Raw genomic sequence first — 17,224 nt, 5'->3', positions numbered from 1 at the left:
TTTTAACAAGTAACATGGAGAAAGTCTTTCCAGATTCATGCCCCTACATTCCCTATTACAGGAGCTGACTTTGGCAAAATCAGGAACAGCAAGTTTTCACTCAGTTACCTAAAATGAAACAAAACCCCCTTAGGTTATACACAAATAGGTGAATGTTTTCTTTACAGATAAGTAGAAATGTGATTTACACACAAAGAGATTTATAGAAATATATTCTTCTGAGAGAATGTGAAGTGACTTACCAGTCTGTGAAGAAGTACTCTATTTCACATGATAGCATGCCACAAGGAGCTAATAGCTGTGCATTTTATTGGGATTATAGAGGGAATGAAGAGGGTGGCAATGTAGCAGTGAGCCATCAAGCTCTTTTTAAACTGGGTGGATGCACCATGCTCATGAGCACCAAATTCAAGTACTTTTGCTGTGTTACCTAGCAAATCACTTGATATACTCCAGCATGCTATATGAAAGCATTCCATCGAGCGTTAAACTTCACAAGGTTAATGTACAACACAGGAAAAGGAAGGGAAAGTTTCATGACACGGTCCAGAGGCAGTGCTAAGGAATCAGGTGTTTTTATTCTCTACCTTAGAGAATCTCTGGAATCATCTAAGCCTCAAATGTATTTCCACCCCTAGTGAACAAATGTGTCTGCAAGGGGCTTTACTTGGTTACTTAGTTTGAAATCAAGTAAGAAAAAACATAACTACAGTCATTTAAAACATTTGACTCCCATCACCTTCAGAAAATGTACACCAGAAACTTACCTTTCCATTGCTACCCAGGTAGAAAAGCAGGTTATCTGGTTCAGCAGTTTTCACATTGAGTGTTAAGGTGTTGTAATTCGTAGATGAAATTTGGGGTTGGTAGGCACGAATGCAATCTCTGTCTGCTGATACTGCAACTTTAATCTGGGGGGAAAAGAAGGAAATGGAATCTAAAGAAGTCTCACACAGCACATATTTCTGGAGTATGTACTTAGCTTCTGATCAACAAATGCAAGATTTTTGCTGAGATAATCCCATGCAATCTAAGTATTGCCACCTGGGTTAGATTTTAGCAATCTTCCAGGTATCACTTGACAAAGAGATTCACAATAGAAGAGAATGAAATCTGTCTTAATACACTCACTCAGTTAGAAGGTTTGAAGTCAGTAAAATAAACTATCCAAATACCTTAGAAAATAACAATAAATCTTGGGTCGGAAGCCCATATATCAGTAAAAGCCACTGTAATACTAACAGAAAATAAAGATACAGAAACTCAAAATGTTTTACAATAAAAGAAACCATTTCTAGTCTATGTTGAGAGAAAGGGTATTTTTTAAAACAAATTTAAAAGACACACAGTCTGTAATATTTCTGGTTATTTCAAAGTTATAACACAGTTTATAAGATTATCCAAAAAATAAATTTCTGAATATATAAGAAGTTCAACTTTTTTAAGGTTAAATAAAGAAATTCTTATTCCTGTTGTCATACCACTGATGCCTTTGACCACTGACTAGTATACTGATAAGACATTCATTCAAGCTAAATGCAGTCATCTCCAAAGAGATTGGCAGTGTAATGACAGAAAACACATTTTAGCAGAAAAGCCTTAACTCCATCAGCTTCATTGAATATGCCTGTAACAAGCAAATGCACATAGCACACGTGTATACATATGGACACAGACATATAAAGTTTCTTCCATGTAGTAAAAATTTACAAAAAAAACCAGAATGAACTCCCAAAATTGAAAAAAGGGATTTTGCTAATACTTCTTTTCACCCCGCCAGGAACATCTGTGGCTTACAACACTTCAAAAAATACTATTCCCTCTTTTCTGCAGTGGATTCATTAAGCTTCAGCAGACTGTAACAGAAGCAATAACCATATAATTAAGAAGATTTGCAGAAAGAACTGAGAGTCTTTTCTTTTTTTTCTTAACAAAACCTCCCTAAACATTACAATAACATATCCACACTAAAGTCAAAGGCATACCAAAAATTATTGAGTGCAAAGTCATTTTCATATTTCTCTCACTTTAATGAGATCCATAGTACACTTTCGCTGTCTCTAAGGGAGAAGCAGGGATTTAAAAACAAGTATACTATTTGTCTTAGAGGATTCTGGATGCACAGCTGCTTCTTGCAAAGAAGAACATATTGCCATGACAGGCCACAGTTGGCAAATTTATTGATAGAATCAATAGTCTTGATAAAAAATTTGTAACTTGATGTTATATGGGGGCAACTCACCTCAGTCTCGAAAATAAGCTTAAAAATTAACATCTTGTACTAAAAAAGAAGAGCACCACCCTCCCCCTCCCCTTCTTCTTTCTTTCTCATCAAAAGCACTTGTGACTGCTTTCTGACATACTGTATTTCACTATTTTTATAGGAAACGGAAGGAAATAGTGGATAAATTACTACCTAGCTGTTCTGATAAACTCACAAATGCAAGAACAAATGTGATGATGTAACCTTAAAATGTACCAACAGCCCGGCAAGTATGATTTTAGAATCAGTTGGACTTCTCTTTGGACTTTAGTGAGACTCCAGAACAACCAGGTACTTTGACAGTAAATTTTAGGCTCTTTATCTCAAAGACTCTCCCTGCTAAAAGTGAACGTGAAGTCAGTTAAGTCTGGGATGATGGAACTTACAGACGCTGCCTGCTTGCGGGCCTGGCTGATGAGCTCTTTAATTTCAGACAGGTTTCTGTTCAGGTTCTCTTCTAGCATTTTCAAAGGTTTGAGCCTATCCAATAAAAGACTTGCTTGTGCTTCAACTTCTTTAACGTGTTTTTCAGCTGTGATTGCTGTAAAAACATAAATGAAATGTTGAAGCAGGGTGAAAGCAAAAGGTACTATTCATTGCTAAAATACTTAGCCAAGGTGGACTGCTTCTGACCATTTTGGTTTCAGCAATTTTAAACATCAGTAAGGAATATACATACTCAGGGGTATCCCATGTGAGTCCTCTAAAGGTCTTTTACAAAAAGTTAACACATTTTTATTGAATTAGGAAGAAACCTTCAGTCCATCAGACTCATATTTAATGCCTATTAAAACTGAATATTAGTACTGCTTCTGCAAGAAGTGACATTTCTATAGAGCAATGAGGCAGTAAACTTACCAGCTTTTGATGAATCAGTAATAAGTTCACTTGTTTTCCTCAAAGTGTCATTAACTTGGGACAGTGTAGAAGATGTGTTCATTAGCTTTTGACTGAAATCCCCAAAGCGACTTAAACCCACCACAGCACTGGTGTTTGCAGACACAGCCAGCTCTTTCACTTCAAGCATGTATTTCCTCGTACCTGAAACCCAGGATAAAAAAAATTCAAAACTTTGATACATACTTGGGACTAACAAACGCCTGGCTTCATAACAGCAGTTACAAACATAGTCAAAACACTAGAAATGCTGTCAGTTATATTCTTTTCATAGTAAGAATTGTATTTTTGTTTGTTTGGGAAATTTGATTCTGCCTATCTCAACAGGAAGATTATATGAATACATCGGGCTCATAGTGTTTAAATTTCCTAAATGAGCGTTGGCACCCAGAGACACTAGTCTGAGACTTATGTTTTGAATCCTACACAATCCTACACCCCTTGCTTTGGGCCACAATCACTTATGTAGTGAGTGCACCACTCCCAATCTCAGCCTGTGCCTTACACCCTCTGTGCCCAGAACAGTGGGAAGATGCTGTGGGTGGCACAAAAGGTTTGAGTTAGGCCTGAAAGGATCCTCCTTCATCATCAGTACCCTATACAGAGGGCAATGCCACCATGAATCTCTGCCCAGACAGAAAAGAGGCAACTTGAAGAAATGTAAAAACAAAACTGAAATTAAACAATGTTAAACTGGGAGTTAAGAAGGACACTCCTGTAATTTTCATACTGCCTTAATTTTCAGTGTCTAGCTTTATGTTTGATAGCATCCTGCAATTAATATCCAGAGTGACTCTATCACTAATATCACCCTAAAGCATGAATTAAGAGTCTGAATTGCAAAATTGGTATTTTAAGGCTTTGAATTTAGCATTCTAATCCACACACTAGAATCAAACAACCCTGACAGGAAGTCTTTATCAGTGTTTTTCTAACTTAAAAACATTAATAAGGTTGGCAAAGTATTTTGGCCCCTCTTATTCAAAACTTGAAAGAATTTTCTCTATTAGTTTTCACAAACCCTAGGTCCTGCCTTTATTCAAAATAATGACTAAAAAAAGGGGGAATTCTTATGTTTTGGAAAAGCCCAGAAAAGTACATTTTAATCAGTTAAATGAAGCCAACATTTACAAGAAGAAAACATTTAGATGCAGACTGTAAGATTAGCAGTGCAGTATAAACCATTTTGAAACAAGTCATCAAAACAAAGTAAAATCTCACTGTAAATTTCTCTGTACATGGGATTAAATATTCTAGAATTTCAATCTCTTCTCATACCAGTGTCATTATATGGCTATCAGAGGTCCTCGTGATTTAAAGTTATATGAAATGGGAATCAGATGATCGACCTTATATGATAACCCAGTTATGTCTAGTGGGTTTACAAAAAAAATGTAAAATACTCCTTGTAAGGAAGAAGGCTAAATGTAGTCTCCAATATAGTTTATTTCTACATCTCTGCAATCAGACAATGAATGGGACTTTATTACAATTGTACTAGACATTTCTGTAATAAGAAGAATGTTAATATAAATTTCACTTACTGTTGGGCAATACTCTTAGTGTCAACAGAGAATCATTAAGTTGGTTGACAATTTTATTAGTACTTTCCTGAATCTTTTCTACCTTTTTGTTCAACCCATTCAATCCAAATAAAAGTCCTGTGGAAAGAAGTAACATATGCATAAACAAATACCACACAACCCACACAAATCCCAACTACAGGGATAACAAGCATTCATTTATTTAATCAATGGAACTTCTTTTTCCCCTCCAACAGAAAGTGCATTTTACAAACAGCAATGCAGAATGAATGCAGTATGAACAGATAAACTCCTGTGAGCACTGTCCTATTAAAAGCTATCCTTTTTGGCCAATTCCACGAGACTGGATTGGTAGAAACATAAGGAAAAGGCTATAAATTAAAATGATTCAATGATTGTGAACTCTAATAATTTTCATTAGAGTTCTTCACATTTTGTGGTATTTGACAGAAGCCAAAGAAGTGGGGGGTTTTCTACATATTTGTGATCTGTTTGCAGAATCCTCTCACTAGAAATAAAAATACGTAGAACAGAAGGAACGAAAAAGGTATGCATTTCTGTCCATCTGAACTACTCAAAATGGCTCCATAATTGTAAAGCCATTGATATTAAAAGACAAGACCATTTTACAGTTACAGTTTATCTCTGTGAAACCTTCACTTTCTGTCTCATTTTGTCCAAAATTTAACTTGGGGCCTGGTTCTGCTCCTACACAAAGTCTGTGTATCATCCTACATACTTGTGCAATCCATGATTTATTAAATAAAATTGGATTAATTGATTTTTTTCACAAATTGTGCTTTTTTTTTTGTCTACTGCACAATATCTAATGATTTAATTAATGAAGTTTGGAAAAACAGCCATTTAAAAAAGGCACTGTTTGTAGATAAATGAGGAATAGTGAAGGCCAACTTTTTAAATGTTTACAGAGAAAAAATTATAATCTTACCCCAAAAATGAAAATACTATGACTCCAGAGTACATTAATCTTAATAGTATGAAATTATGTACATAGTCATATTTACCTTAGCTTATGCTAATTTTTTTTTTTAAAAACACATTAAAAAAAAGCCAACGGAAAAAAAAGGACAAACAGAAAATAGAAAAAAGAAATAGAGGCAGAAATGTGAGCTCTAAAGAACTAACCATCACTTTTTTTCTTCAGATTTTTAGCCTCACTCTGAAATTCAGAGCTAAGCAGTAGAGTTTCTTTACCAAGTAGACTGAAAGACTCCTCTGGCTGAAAAACACAGACATTGAGTTGCCACATATGAAAAACGGAAATTCAGGTGAAAACATATAAGTATCTGCAGATATCTACTTCAAGTTAATGAATATTCTCATTATTTATGAGATATTCTATTCATTACGTTATTAAGCATCAATTATAAAAACCACAAGTTGCAATCATTTATCCAGAATGTGACATTAAATCTCTTTGCAAGTTAATAAAAAAAGACAACTATTAAACAAAATCTATCAAATTCTAGTTTGAACACTGTTAGTGATTCAGTGTTGTCTTTTGAAACATCAGTAATTCTAGTTTCAGGCCAAATTCAAAATTTCCAGCACTGAGCACTTTAAAGTGAGATATTTCAAAATCCCAGTCTTGAAAGTGTTCTTCTAATCCAAAATTTCTCCAACAGAAAAAAATCTGAGAAAATTCCTTGAAAGATTCATGCTGTATAAAGCTTTAATAAAACAGAGCACTATATAATAACATGCGCAAAAAACAATGTCAACTATTTTGATCACTATCATGTAAATGCATTGTCACATATTTGTTTCTGCAGGTATAATGTGCATGACACTTGTAAAATATAGCCCATTCCTTCCTTGGGTTTACAATAAGGAAAAGCAAAAAGAGGTATAAGGGGGAAAATAGAATAATATGAAAGCAAGAAGATCAGACTGGAAACTGGTCAGGTCTTTTTAATCTACTTTTTCAATAACAATCTGATAATCTTTCAAGGCAGAGGGATGGTAGATGAGACACAAACATACATTGATTGTGAAACATTGTCAGCTGAGCAAAATAGTTGTGATTGGGAATACCCAGATAGAAATGGAAGAGGGACAGGTCAAATAAGGAGATGGTTGAATAATTCCAAAGATGGAAGGGAGCACTAGAGGGTTTGGGAATTTCAATTCCACAGGAATGCATGTCAGATGATTGATATAGAGCCTCACAGAATTAAATCCAGTACAGCTAGTCATGCATTATATATTAAAAAGAAAACTAACCAAAAAAAAAGGTAAATGAGGAAGAGAGAAAAGACAGATAAACAGAACTTGAAATGTGTTACCAGTACAGCCTTGAAGTATGGGTTCAGGATACAGTATATACAAGTTGGTAGGACAGGCTGCCACAAGGACATGCCTCCATCAAGAAGACTCAAGTTTCAGCAAGTGCAAAAACAATCAGAAGAAATATTTCAACATAAGAAGGGAAGATGTACCTTAAAATACTAATGTTGATACTTACTAAATCCAAGGGGCCATTCACGACTCTAGATGCATCATCTGCCAAACTCTCCGTTCTTTCAATCACACTTTTAACACTGGAGTGGGTGTAGATAGCAGCAGTTGTGTTCATAGTCACATTTCTTACTTTAGAGAGGCCACTAAATAAACAATTTAAAAGTAATTCTGTTTTCAATGAAGCACTGAGTTCCATGTCTTCAATGAAAACATGCACATCTTCCCAGAATACATGATGCATTCTGAAAAAAACGAGCACACCTTGCCCAATGTTGCATAACGGGCTTTAAATTAATTATTTTGAATTGAAAAAATCAGTTTAGAGCTTTTCAACTATGTTTTTTCTCTATTTTGTTACTTTTTGTTCTGTTTTGTTCCATTTCATCTTTTTTTTCTGTTTTGTTCCTTTATGTTCAGTTTTTCAATTTATAAAGACACTTAGAACAAATAAATCACATTGCCTAAACAGAACAGAAACAGGTCCCTATCTGGAGCTCAAAAATGAAGTAGAGAAATACAGAATCTAGGAGGAAATTATACACTTCTGAAAGCTATGCTGTAATAAATTTTGCTCTATTGAATTTATGTGGCTGTAGTGAAGTCAAGTGTTGCTCAATGCTACTCAGAGAAAAAATTTTATGTTCTCAAACTTAAAAATACTGTCGTTTTCCAGTGTGATATAATTTAACTTTCAGCTGACTTTAAAAGAGAAAACAGCAAGCATCCTATAAGGATTCCTGGAATAGAAAATTAATTTCCATTGAATTAACTGGAATGACTTAGCAACTTCAAATTCTAGAAGTGCATTTGAGTGGACTTGAGATTGCAACCCACTCATTTCTGCAAAATGCTTTGAAAGCAACAATAAAAGAGGTACAGTAAGAATAGCTTCTTGACAAGATTCAGAGATATATTGTCAAGAAGTTTTCATACACAGACCAAAAGCTTTTCAAGCTGTACCAGGAAATACTCACTGGACATTTTATAATTCGCTAGTTACTGCGTAAGTCAACCACAAAAAATGCATGACTAATTGACCCTCTTCCATATCATTTAACAAAGTTACACTGCATTAAAAGTAAAAAGCACTGAAATGAAATGAGGAATAAAAATTCATCACAGAACCAACTGGATTGGAAGAAACCTTTAAAGATCATCTAGTACAACTTCCCTGCCACGGGCAGGAAATTTATTTAGTGGATTAAGCTACTACCCATTTATATTAAATGCGACATAACATAAATCTCATGATTCCATAATTCTTGAGTTAATCACCTCTCCAGTGCATCTGCAAGTCTTTGGAACTGGGTGGCACGGTCCTCAGCTCTGTATACCAGGTCAAGCACTCCTCTCACAGACATCTGCATCACCAGCTCATCCACATGATGTCGCAGTTTGCTGCTCCATAGAAGTAACCCATCCTGGTGGACTTCCAGGTTCTGCAAAACAAAATGTTTTCTCTTTCTTTTTTTCATGACCAAAATACACTCGAGAGTCAAAGATGATGTTAAAACTTAAGGACTTACAGATGTTGAGTTCTTTACGTCTTGGGCAAGAGCAGCAGCAGCATTCACTAGGACTTTCCCTTCTTTAATGTGCATGGTCGCGACTTCTTCACCTTCCTTTATACTTAGCTTTTTGTCCTATAGCATAAATCAAGTGTTTTATAGTAGTCTGTAAAGTCAGCTAGTGCAGATGAGTTCACATAACACATAATATTTTGGTTTTCAAACAGTGGCCTGGTTTCCTTCGAGTTTTTATAATGTGTCGTACATATTAAAATGTTTAAATATGTTTAAAAAAAACCCCAAAACCAGCTTTTAAACACAACCTCATATTTGATATTTCTTATGCAACAATACTGACTATCCAGTCTTACATTTAACTCTGCCAGGTTGCTAGAGATAAGAGGAAACAAGCGATTGGTCTCATTGATGTTCACGAGCGCCTCATTCACCAGGTCTTGGGCATCTTGAAGTCTCCTGTTGTGCTTTGCCAAGAGCTGGCTTGCATCCATTTTCAGTTCAGCAAGTTGCTGTTGGGGTTTAAGATACTCCTTCTGAACCTGGATCAGCAAGTTTTCCGCAGCTCTGACAAAGAGAGGAATCAGAAATTAAACGGGGAAGGAGAAACTTAGGCATGGATTTCTTGAGGAGAAATGGAGACATTAAATTAATTTAAATGCATCTTCTTACAAAAGTCTACAATTTTTTTCTACAATAGCATACATACACATGGTAGCTTAGTTATTCATCTTACCAACTAGATGGTTGGCTGGGGGAGAGGACAGAAATACAGTTCAAAAATTTTGTATGTGATGATTAGAGGGGAAAGGGAGTTAGTATAAATCACATTTGCTTGGTCTTAAATTGGGACATCCCCCACATCAAAATCTCTGTGAAAATTTCCTCTGGGCCTGCTCTTTATCCTAATTGTAGTGATTCATATTTTGAATGTAAGATCAAAACATCAGTTACAAGAATTGACAATGGAAACAAACAAGTAACCAGAACTGAAAGACATATATCCAAGAGTCCAGAGTTTATCAAATAAAAATGAATAGTCTCATTAAAATGAACACTGAAATGAGCAATCTCTGCACTTACCAATATTTTTAATTTGTAACAAGGATTATCTGGCAAATATTAAATCCCCCCCAAATTTGTCAGTTGTTAATCACTTCAACTGTTCTATTTGGGAATATTTGCATCTCCATTTGAACACTTTCCAGTATTGAAGAAACTGAACTGAAAATGATCCTGAAAGTCTAATCCTTTGTTTCTCTTCATTTCAGCACATATGCTGAAGACTGCAATTCCTGTAATGATACTTGTACATAAATGTTTGTCCCTTTTAATCTGACTGCAAATCACATAGAACTTTAGCCAAAGGAAAAGAAACCCAGTTTATTTCACAGTTATACACAGCAAAACACTTCCCATCTTTCTTACTGAACAGCAGATGTGCATTTCCATGTATTTCCTAAAACTAATAATTCAGAGAATTAGAACCAGAAGCCATAGCCTTAAAAAAGTTACAAGGTTTAAAGTATTTTACATGTCAGTAATGCTTTCTCTTTCAGCATAGAGGAAAAAGGTTATATTCCAAACTGTCTCAGGACTTTGCTTTATATGGCAAATGTGTGGAGACCTCTGTTACGAATGTTGCTTAAAGTACATCATCACAAACTCAATCCACTGCAAGTCATGTAGTAACTTCTGCTTCCTGAAATATGTATGGACCAGCAAGCTGTTTATTTAAATGATTTTCAAATTTACAGATGCATTACATGAGAAATTCTGCAGAGCAAACAACCTTATATAATGTGTTAACTCTCTTCTTCAATCTTTCAAAGGACCCTCATGAGAGAACTTTCAGAAACTTCAAAAGATCCTATAATTGAAAAAGTTACTTTACAAACACCTTGTATAACAGCTTAAAAACTGATGTTAAAAAGTCTGCCACTATGCAACAGGACATTTTGAGACATAAATTGCACATTCCTAGTCCATTTTCATGTCTTTTGAGATTCTATACAATTTTATATTCAGCACAAGAGTCTGCTGAAGAAAATGAGACATGCCAGCAACACAGATAGTCTTTCCCGGTTAATCCAAAGCACTTCATAAAGAAGAGTCATATTTTCAGAAATATTCCACTTTGGTCTAAATCTTTATTCCCTGAATAAATCTTTATTCCCTGAAGCCAGTGTTAACATTCCTACAGTTTTTGGTGTCCTGTCACATTACTTAGTATTTCTGAAACTGAAACAAAAATTTTGCTGCCTGTTGGATCAGTAAATTTTTTATCTTGCCAAGTCCAGCAAAAAGAACCAATAATTAACAAAAAGCCATTTCAAATAGCTTTTAACTGGGGACAAATCAAGACAACAGAACACAATCCTAAACAGTGGCTCAGAATGCTTAAACAAATGCCTTGGTTTCATGTGCAAATCCATGCGATGCATATTACAGTGATAATAAATCATCATGTCCTCCAGCAGGCCTGACATGTCCTGGGCTTGCAATTGACTGAGACAGTTTTATGATGTCTCCAGCCAAAATCAACAAGGACATGTGTATTAGGGCCAGATCTGAAACAAACTGAAACCAGTGACTCTTTTCCCTTATTGAAAGGGAATTTTGTATCCCATCCAAATGAACAGGCTTTACCCATGTTAGTATCCCATGGGATGACCAAATATCGTCAAATCATGTAATTCCAAAGTCAAAGTTCATATAGCTTCACCTGGGCTAACTATCCAACGCACTGCCACTTATGGCAAAATGTTTCTCCTCTTCAAAAAGCATTGTTGTACACTATAGACAGATGTGAAATAAAGTTTTCAGTAGAACAGGCTTACTTTAGGACTCGGGTAGCATTATGGTGCTGTTGAACAAAATCTTTCTTGCGCAATGCATCCAAAAGGGCAGAAATATCATCCTGTAGTCTCTGAGATGTAGCATTTGAGAGTGGGAGATCCAGGCCAAGTGTTTCATTTAGTGACATTGCAACTTCAGCAAGTACTAAGTAGGAGAGTAAACAATTTAGTCATACCATTAAAAAATAGAACACATGTGAATCCCTTGTGCAAACTGCAGCACTTTCCATGTAAATAATTCTTTTAAAGTTGCAAAGGAAATATCCTTCCAAATTTTGTAAAGAAGTGGAAATGTGTTAAAAACAGTATACCTTTGATGGTTGTATGTACTGTGTCAATAAAGCCAGCCAGTTCTTGACTTTTATTCCTGGTTTTCTGAGTCATTGTGTTAAGGTGCCAAGCCTTTTTCAAAAATCTAGTCATCTAGAATAAAATCAGAGATAATCTTGGACAGTTCTCCTAAAACTCTGATTAAATCATGACACTTCTGCATGGGTTTTATGCTTTCTTTCCCAATATTGACAATGCTTAGTGTGAGTAAACAATGCTTTTAGATAAGGTAGATCTAGCTGATTCATAAATCTATGATGCTTCCATGTTTGCTGATGCCTTAATTGTATTTAAAGTTCCAGACCCTGAGACCTGTGAAGAATTGAGTTATCAATTATTTTCATAATCAATAAGCTAATAGTTACCAAAGCCATTTCTTTAAGTAAGCAAATATTACATCATTTTTTAACTACAACTAATGTTTCTTAAGAAAATCACTGTTCTGGATACACCACTATTAACAATAACAACACTGTCAGTAGAAGCACATAGTTAGATTCTGTATACATAGTCAGAAAATTATAGGAACATGTGGTCAGCAAATGGGACCTAATGGCTGAAGTACTACTGTCAATTTTCTACCTACAATTATCCTTCTGTTAAAACTAAATAAAGAATACAAACGTTGTTGACTTTTCCTGCAACTTTTCAACAGATGTATTTCTGCCGAAATAATTTTAAACACAATACTACAGGTATCAAGGACTTTTTGGTGAATACTCAGCTATGATATAATTTTGAATAAGCTCCATGTGTTAAAACCAGTGAGAAGATAGTATCTCACTTTCTCCAGTTTTAGGACCTTAAGTGATCACAGTACAAAAAACTTATGAACTTTAACAGAAACCAGGTAGATCTCCTGTACAGTATCATAAACCACCTACAGCTTGCAGAAGAATTTCACAGAACTCCCCTCTTCAGAAAGACTACAGAATGGACTGAATTCTTTCATTGAACTCCACAGATTTAAAATAATTTCTAAACAGCTCTCTGGTGCTAATCTATCATGCTATGAAACCTCAAATGATCTCTCCAGAAAGGCTAAGAATAAAGAAGTCAGCACCCACCTCTTCATGCAGCTGATCAATTCCTCCTGATAAACTCAGAAGACTTTCTTTTGCTGTAGCTAACGAGTAAGTTGGATTTTCTCTAGGAACTATAGACCTCTATAAGGAACAAGAAGGAACAGTTCACTGTAATTTGAAGACTTTGGTGTGTGTCCAGAGAACTAATGGGAAGAAAATAGCTATGCACGCTATTTAGATTATTTATATGTTTAAAAGGACTGATTTGCAAAGCACATAAAATGACAGAAAATAATGACATACACACATGAACTCATGCAACACTGTGTACCATTTCTTTAAATAAAGAAACGAGAATCCAGCCATGTCATATTTTCAATTAAGTAAAAAGGAAGGAAGCAGTATTTCTGCTTTCCTGATTCTCAATTTCACCACAGTCTCAGCTGCCAAATAAGCTACTTTGACAAGTTCCAAGGCCCATCAAATTAAATTTTTCCATCCAGTCCCATCACAACTACCGTTTCGAAAGCTGGTCTTGTCAGAACAGCTGCATTTAGGGTGTATCCGTGAGGATGACCCTGGAGATCAGCAGCCCTGTGCATCCCTTTGTCAATGAGAGAAAATAATAGGCTGTATTTGTCTTCAAGGTCACCTCAAAACTGCCCTATATGGCAATAAATAGGGCACTGTATCCAAGTCTATAATATTTGATACAGTCAAGGCCTGCAACAGAATACCACCTCTCTAGAGCTGCAGAGAAACTTAAGGCATCTCTCACACAGAGAGCAAGTCTAGGAAAGGTTATTTTTAGATTTCAGATGTTTCAGAGCCAATCATTGTAAATACCATAATAAGCATAATTTTGTCCAAGTTTTTAAAGTAATACAAGGGTATTCAACAGCCTTGTGTCAAAGTCCTTTCCTCAGCATGAAGGAAGAACAAATGAAAGAGAAAGCTGAAGCTCTTGAGCCTCCTGGCATAAAGGACAGCAAGCTTCTTTAAAAGCCTAGTTCCAAAAACCAGAAATGGACAGCAATCAAGTCTAGGTGTATAAGGAGGAGTAAATTAGGAGGCTTTAATTAAGAAAAACAGAACTACTGAAGCAATGAAGAGTGGCTAATCTGATTTGGTAACCTTCTCATCACTGAAAGGACCCATACCTAAGTTATAGAAAAGTAGAAAAACTCAAATTCCTGAGCCACCAGCATGAGGCAGACAAAATATAGTGCAGGGACAGCCCTTCAGGGAAGATCTGTAATTCACAGAAATAAACTTTGGGATTTTCTGGCTTCCAGATACAGTTACTTTGGTACAAGGTAAAAGCCAAGGTAATCTTCAATTAGCCAGAAAAAGGGGAATACCTACTTCCAAAGAGAGAAGCATTACAAGACTATAAACTTACCCTCAAGATTAAGTTGTTTAAAAAACACTACAAAATTACATCATATCACAAGAAGTTTTATATCACTTTTAGCACCCCACTTCCTAGAAAGTGACAGCTGGCTTTGATTTGATTTTAATATAAAAAATGTATGTACTAAAGGAGAAACTTAAACTGCCTTTATTTTTACATAAAATTTGACTTTGTTTTGCAATTTAACTGCTAAACAAAAGCTATATATTGAATAATGTTTCCAAGTTCCAGAAGATGACACTCCTACACAAACACAAAACAATTACAGAAAGCAAGTCAGTTGTATCCTTGAAGTACTACAATAATTCAGTACACTTATGCCTTAGGATATAAAGGAAGGGAAGCATAACAAGCTTTAAAACTAGAAGGTTAGCAACTAAAACTAAAGGATAAGAGTATCTCTGCTGAAGCACAAACATGTAACTTAATCTAAGTTTGCCTTCAAATATTGTAATTATTAACATCTTGATGTACACTAACTGGAATTCATTCTGTCTTACATCTTGAACAGAAGAAATTATAATTCAAACTCTTGATTTGCTGAATTCAGCAGCACAAAAAGGCTCACATTATTTTGATTTTGGTGTGAGATTGTGAAATACAAAGAAGATAGCTTGATTCTGACTCAGAGTTTGTCTGCTTGACTATTGCTGAGAAGACTCTTATCAATAAATGTTCCTATTTTAGTGGTCATGAAGTAGGGAGGATCCTGTTTATCTCTGGCTTTGTACAGAGACCACATGAACTTAATCCTCAGCAACAGTAAATGACCTTCTAGAATCACTAAATGTGGTATTTCCTGCTTTGTTTAAGGGGGAGAGGAGCTGAAGGGATGTTTGCTCCAAGCAGCCTGAAAGTGTCCAACACTGAAACATCCTACCTGACTTTAGTTTCCTGAGGTGAGGATAGAGTAAGGCATTTCGACTGCCACACAATTAAAAAGGAAGCACATTACTGCACTCCAAGCACACTGGCTAATGGAGAAGCAGCCTAGCACTCTATGGGAGGACTCAGGGGGCTATAGGGGAACAGCCTCTAAATCTATGCCTTGGCAGCTCTTTTGGTTAAAAGGGGCCAAAAAGGGAGAAGACCTGGCCTGATGTTTCTATTCCACTGCTGAAAATTAATCCCCTTGCTGGGCCAGATTTAAGAACACACATAATCCAGGTGAAGCACATACATATAGCACATTCAGTAATCATATTACTGATCGAAAAATATATTAACCCATTTATTTAAATGTTAGTGCTACAAATGAAAAGAAACTAATACAGGCAGCCAACATAATGGCCTTAATCAGGTATCACACATACAGATATTCAAGCCATGAACTACAGGAGGGCTTCTATTAAATTGCCAGCACACATGAGTGGCTGCAAGTTTTGTTTTAAAGGTGTGACTAAGTATTTCTACTGTATACATTTTCATTTTACCTTCAGATGTTTTGTCGCATTCTCCAACTCTGATAATATCCCATAGGGCACACGGGCAATACCAGTGAGGTTCACTGAAAGTATGGCCTCGTTGAGATTATCCAAACTGTTTAACAAAACTCCTGTGCAGTTGTCATCACAAGCTAAATAAACAATTTTAAGAGAATGAAGAGGTATTAGTATTAAAATGAAGCCATTTTGATTTAGACAGTATGTGCCGTCACCATTTGAGTTAAGGTATAAGGTATAATAATTATATATATATATATTATATATAATAATAATATAAGATAATAAGATATAATAATTCTGAGTATACAGATTTGTAGTCTTGCCCTCCCCTTCCTGCCCAAGAGTGAACTTAAACTAAACATATTGTCCTTAGTTTAGCACACATTAACTAAACATATTCTCCTTAGTCTAGCACACACTAAAGCCTTATTGGTCCTGCTACCTATTGAGCTACTTGCTGTGTTATTAATTTATTGACCTATTTAGCTATTTTACTATAAGTAAAGATTGAAGTTACTGACACTCACTCAAACAGGAAATTCAAGCCTATAGTGCTGTAATTCCATTTATTCCCTGTATTCTTTTGTCACTTATACAAAGTAAAATCTGAGTTCTAAATCCTAATTCATTGTAAAAGCAGATTACTGTACCACATGTGTCTTTCTGCTATTTACTCTCTTATAAGGAACTTCAAGACTAATTAGTGGTGGAATATGACTAATTATTGATGGAGAATGCCTATAAACCTGGGATAATCCAAAAGTATTACCAGAGCAAGCTCACATCCAAAGGGTCAATGACATAGGTATTCAACATTTTCTAATAAACACAGGTATTCTACAGCCAGTAAAAAAGTCTTAAAATGATCTTTCCTAAACTTGTCTGTAACACTAAATAAGCCATTTTAGGGATCAACCGCTTGTCTGATCTCTACTGCAGTTTCCTCTGTGTTCACAGAATGGTTGAGGTTGGACAAGACCTCCAGAGAACACCTTGTCCAAACACCTCTGTTTTACAGAAATATTAAGTTGTTAAGATTTCTTTCCTTCATAGAAAGGGTATGGCATGACATCATAAAACATTCAAGGAATAATCATGTGCACACAAATATCACTGGAGTAGACCAAAGCCCATTGGGAAAGTAAAAAATTTAAAAAGCACCTACAGACACACTCGTCATCCACAAGAAGATGCCTCGGTTCACACTCCTCACAGAGCTGTCCTGTCACTCCTGGCTTACAGAGGCACTGGCCAGTTGCACGGTCACAATTATCATGAACAGAGCCTCCTGGATTGCACTGACATGGATGGCAGCTGCCACCAGGGAGCTGAGGGTCACCATGATAGCCAAGGGAGCACCTACACAGGGAGGAATGGGACACTGAACATCAGGGGATAATCATCATGAAATCAGAGGTTACACTTATCCTTAAGAATCACTAAT

At 35.7% G+C, this 17,224-nt stretch overlaps 1 protein-coding gene across 1 annotated transcript in view; it reads right to left on the bottom strand.

The window, feature by feature from the left end:
- LAMA1 (laminin subunit alpha 1) overlaps window positions 1-17,224 on the bottom strand; it is a 123,919-nt gene that overhangs the window by 17,844 nt on the left and 88,851 nt on the right. Inside the window, exons 34-47 of the mRNA XM_017819428.1 lie at window positions 16,946-17,139; window positions 15,769-15,911; window positions 12,964-13,062; window positions 11,878-11,989; window positions 11,549-11,711; window positions 9,065-9,275; window positions 8,712-8,828; window positions 8,461-8,624; window positions 7,190-7,328; window positions 5,851-5,944; window positions 4,705-4,821; window positions 3,122-3,304; window positions 2,650-2,804; window positions 768-911 (exon numbers count right to left, since the gene is read on the bottom strand). Of these exons, the coding sequence (XP_017674917.1) occupies window positions 768-911; window positions 2,650-2,804; window positions 3,122-3,304; window positions 4,705-4,821; window positions 5,851-5,944; window positions 7,190-7,328; window positions 8,461-8,624; window positions 8,712-8,828; window positions 9,065-9,275; window positions 11,549-11,711; window positions 11,878-11,989; window positions 12,964-13,062; window positions 15,769-15,911; window positions 16,946-17,139 (2,035 nt within the window). The remainder of the gene's footprint in view (window positions 1-767; window positions 912-2,649; window positions 2,805-3,121; window positions 3,305-4,704; window positions 4,822-5,850; window positions 5,945-7,189; window positions 7,329-8,460; window positions 8,625-8,711; window positions 8,829-9,064; window positions 9,276-11,548; window positions 11,712-11,877; window positions 11,990-12,963; window positions 13,063-15,768; window positions 15,912-16,945; window positions 17,140-17,224) is intronic.

The sequence above is a fragment of the Lepidothrix coronata genome, unplaced genomic scaffold (genome assembly GCF_001604755.1).
Source record: "Lepidothrix coronata isolate B3197 unplaced genomic scaffold, Lepidothrix_coronata-1.0 Scaffold75, whole genome shotgun sequence".
Classification (NCBI taxonomy): domain Eukaryota; kingdom Metazoa; phylum Chordata; class Aves; order Passeriformes; family Pipridae; genus Lepidothrix; species Lepidothrix coronata.
This window is presented reverse-complemented; position numbering and strand designations above follow the sequence as displayed.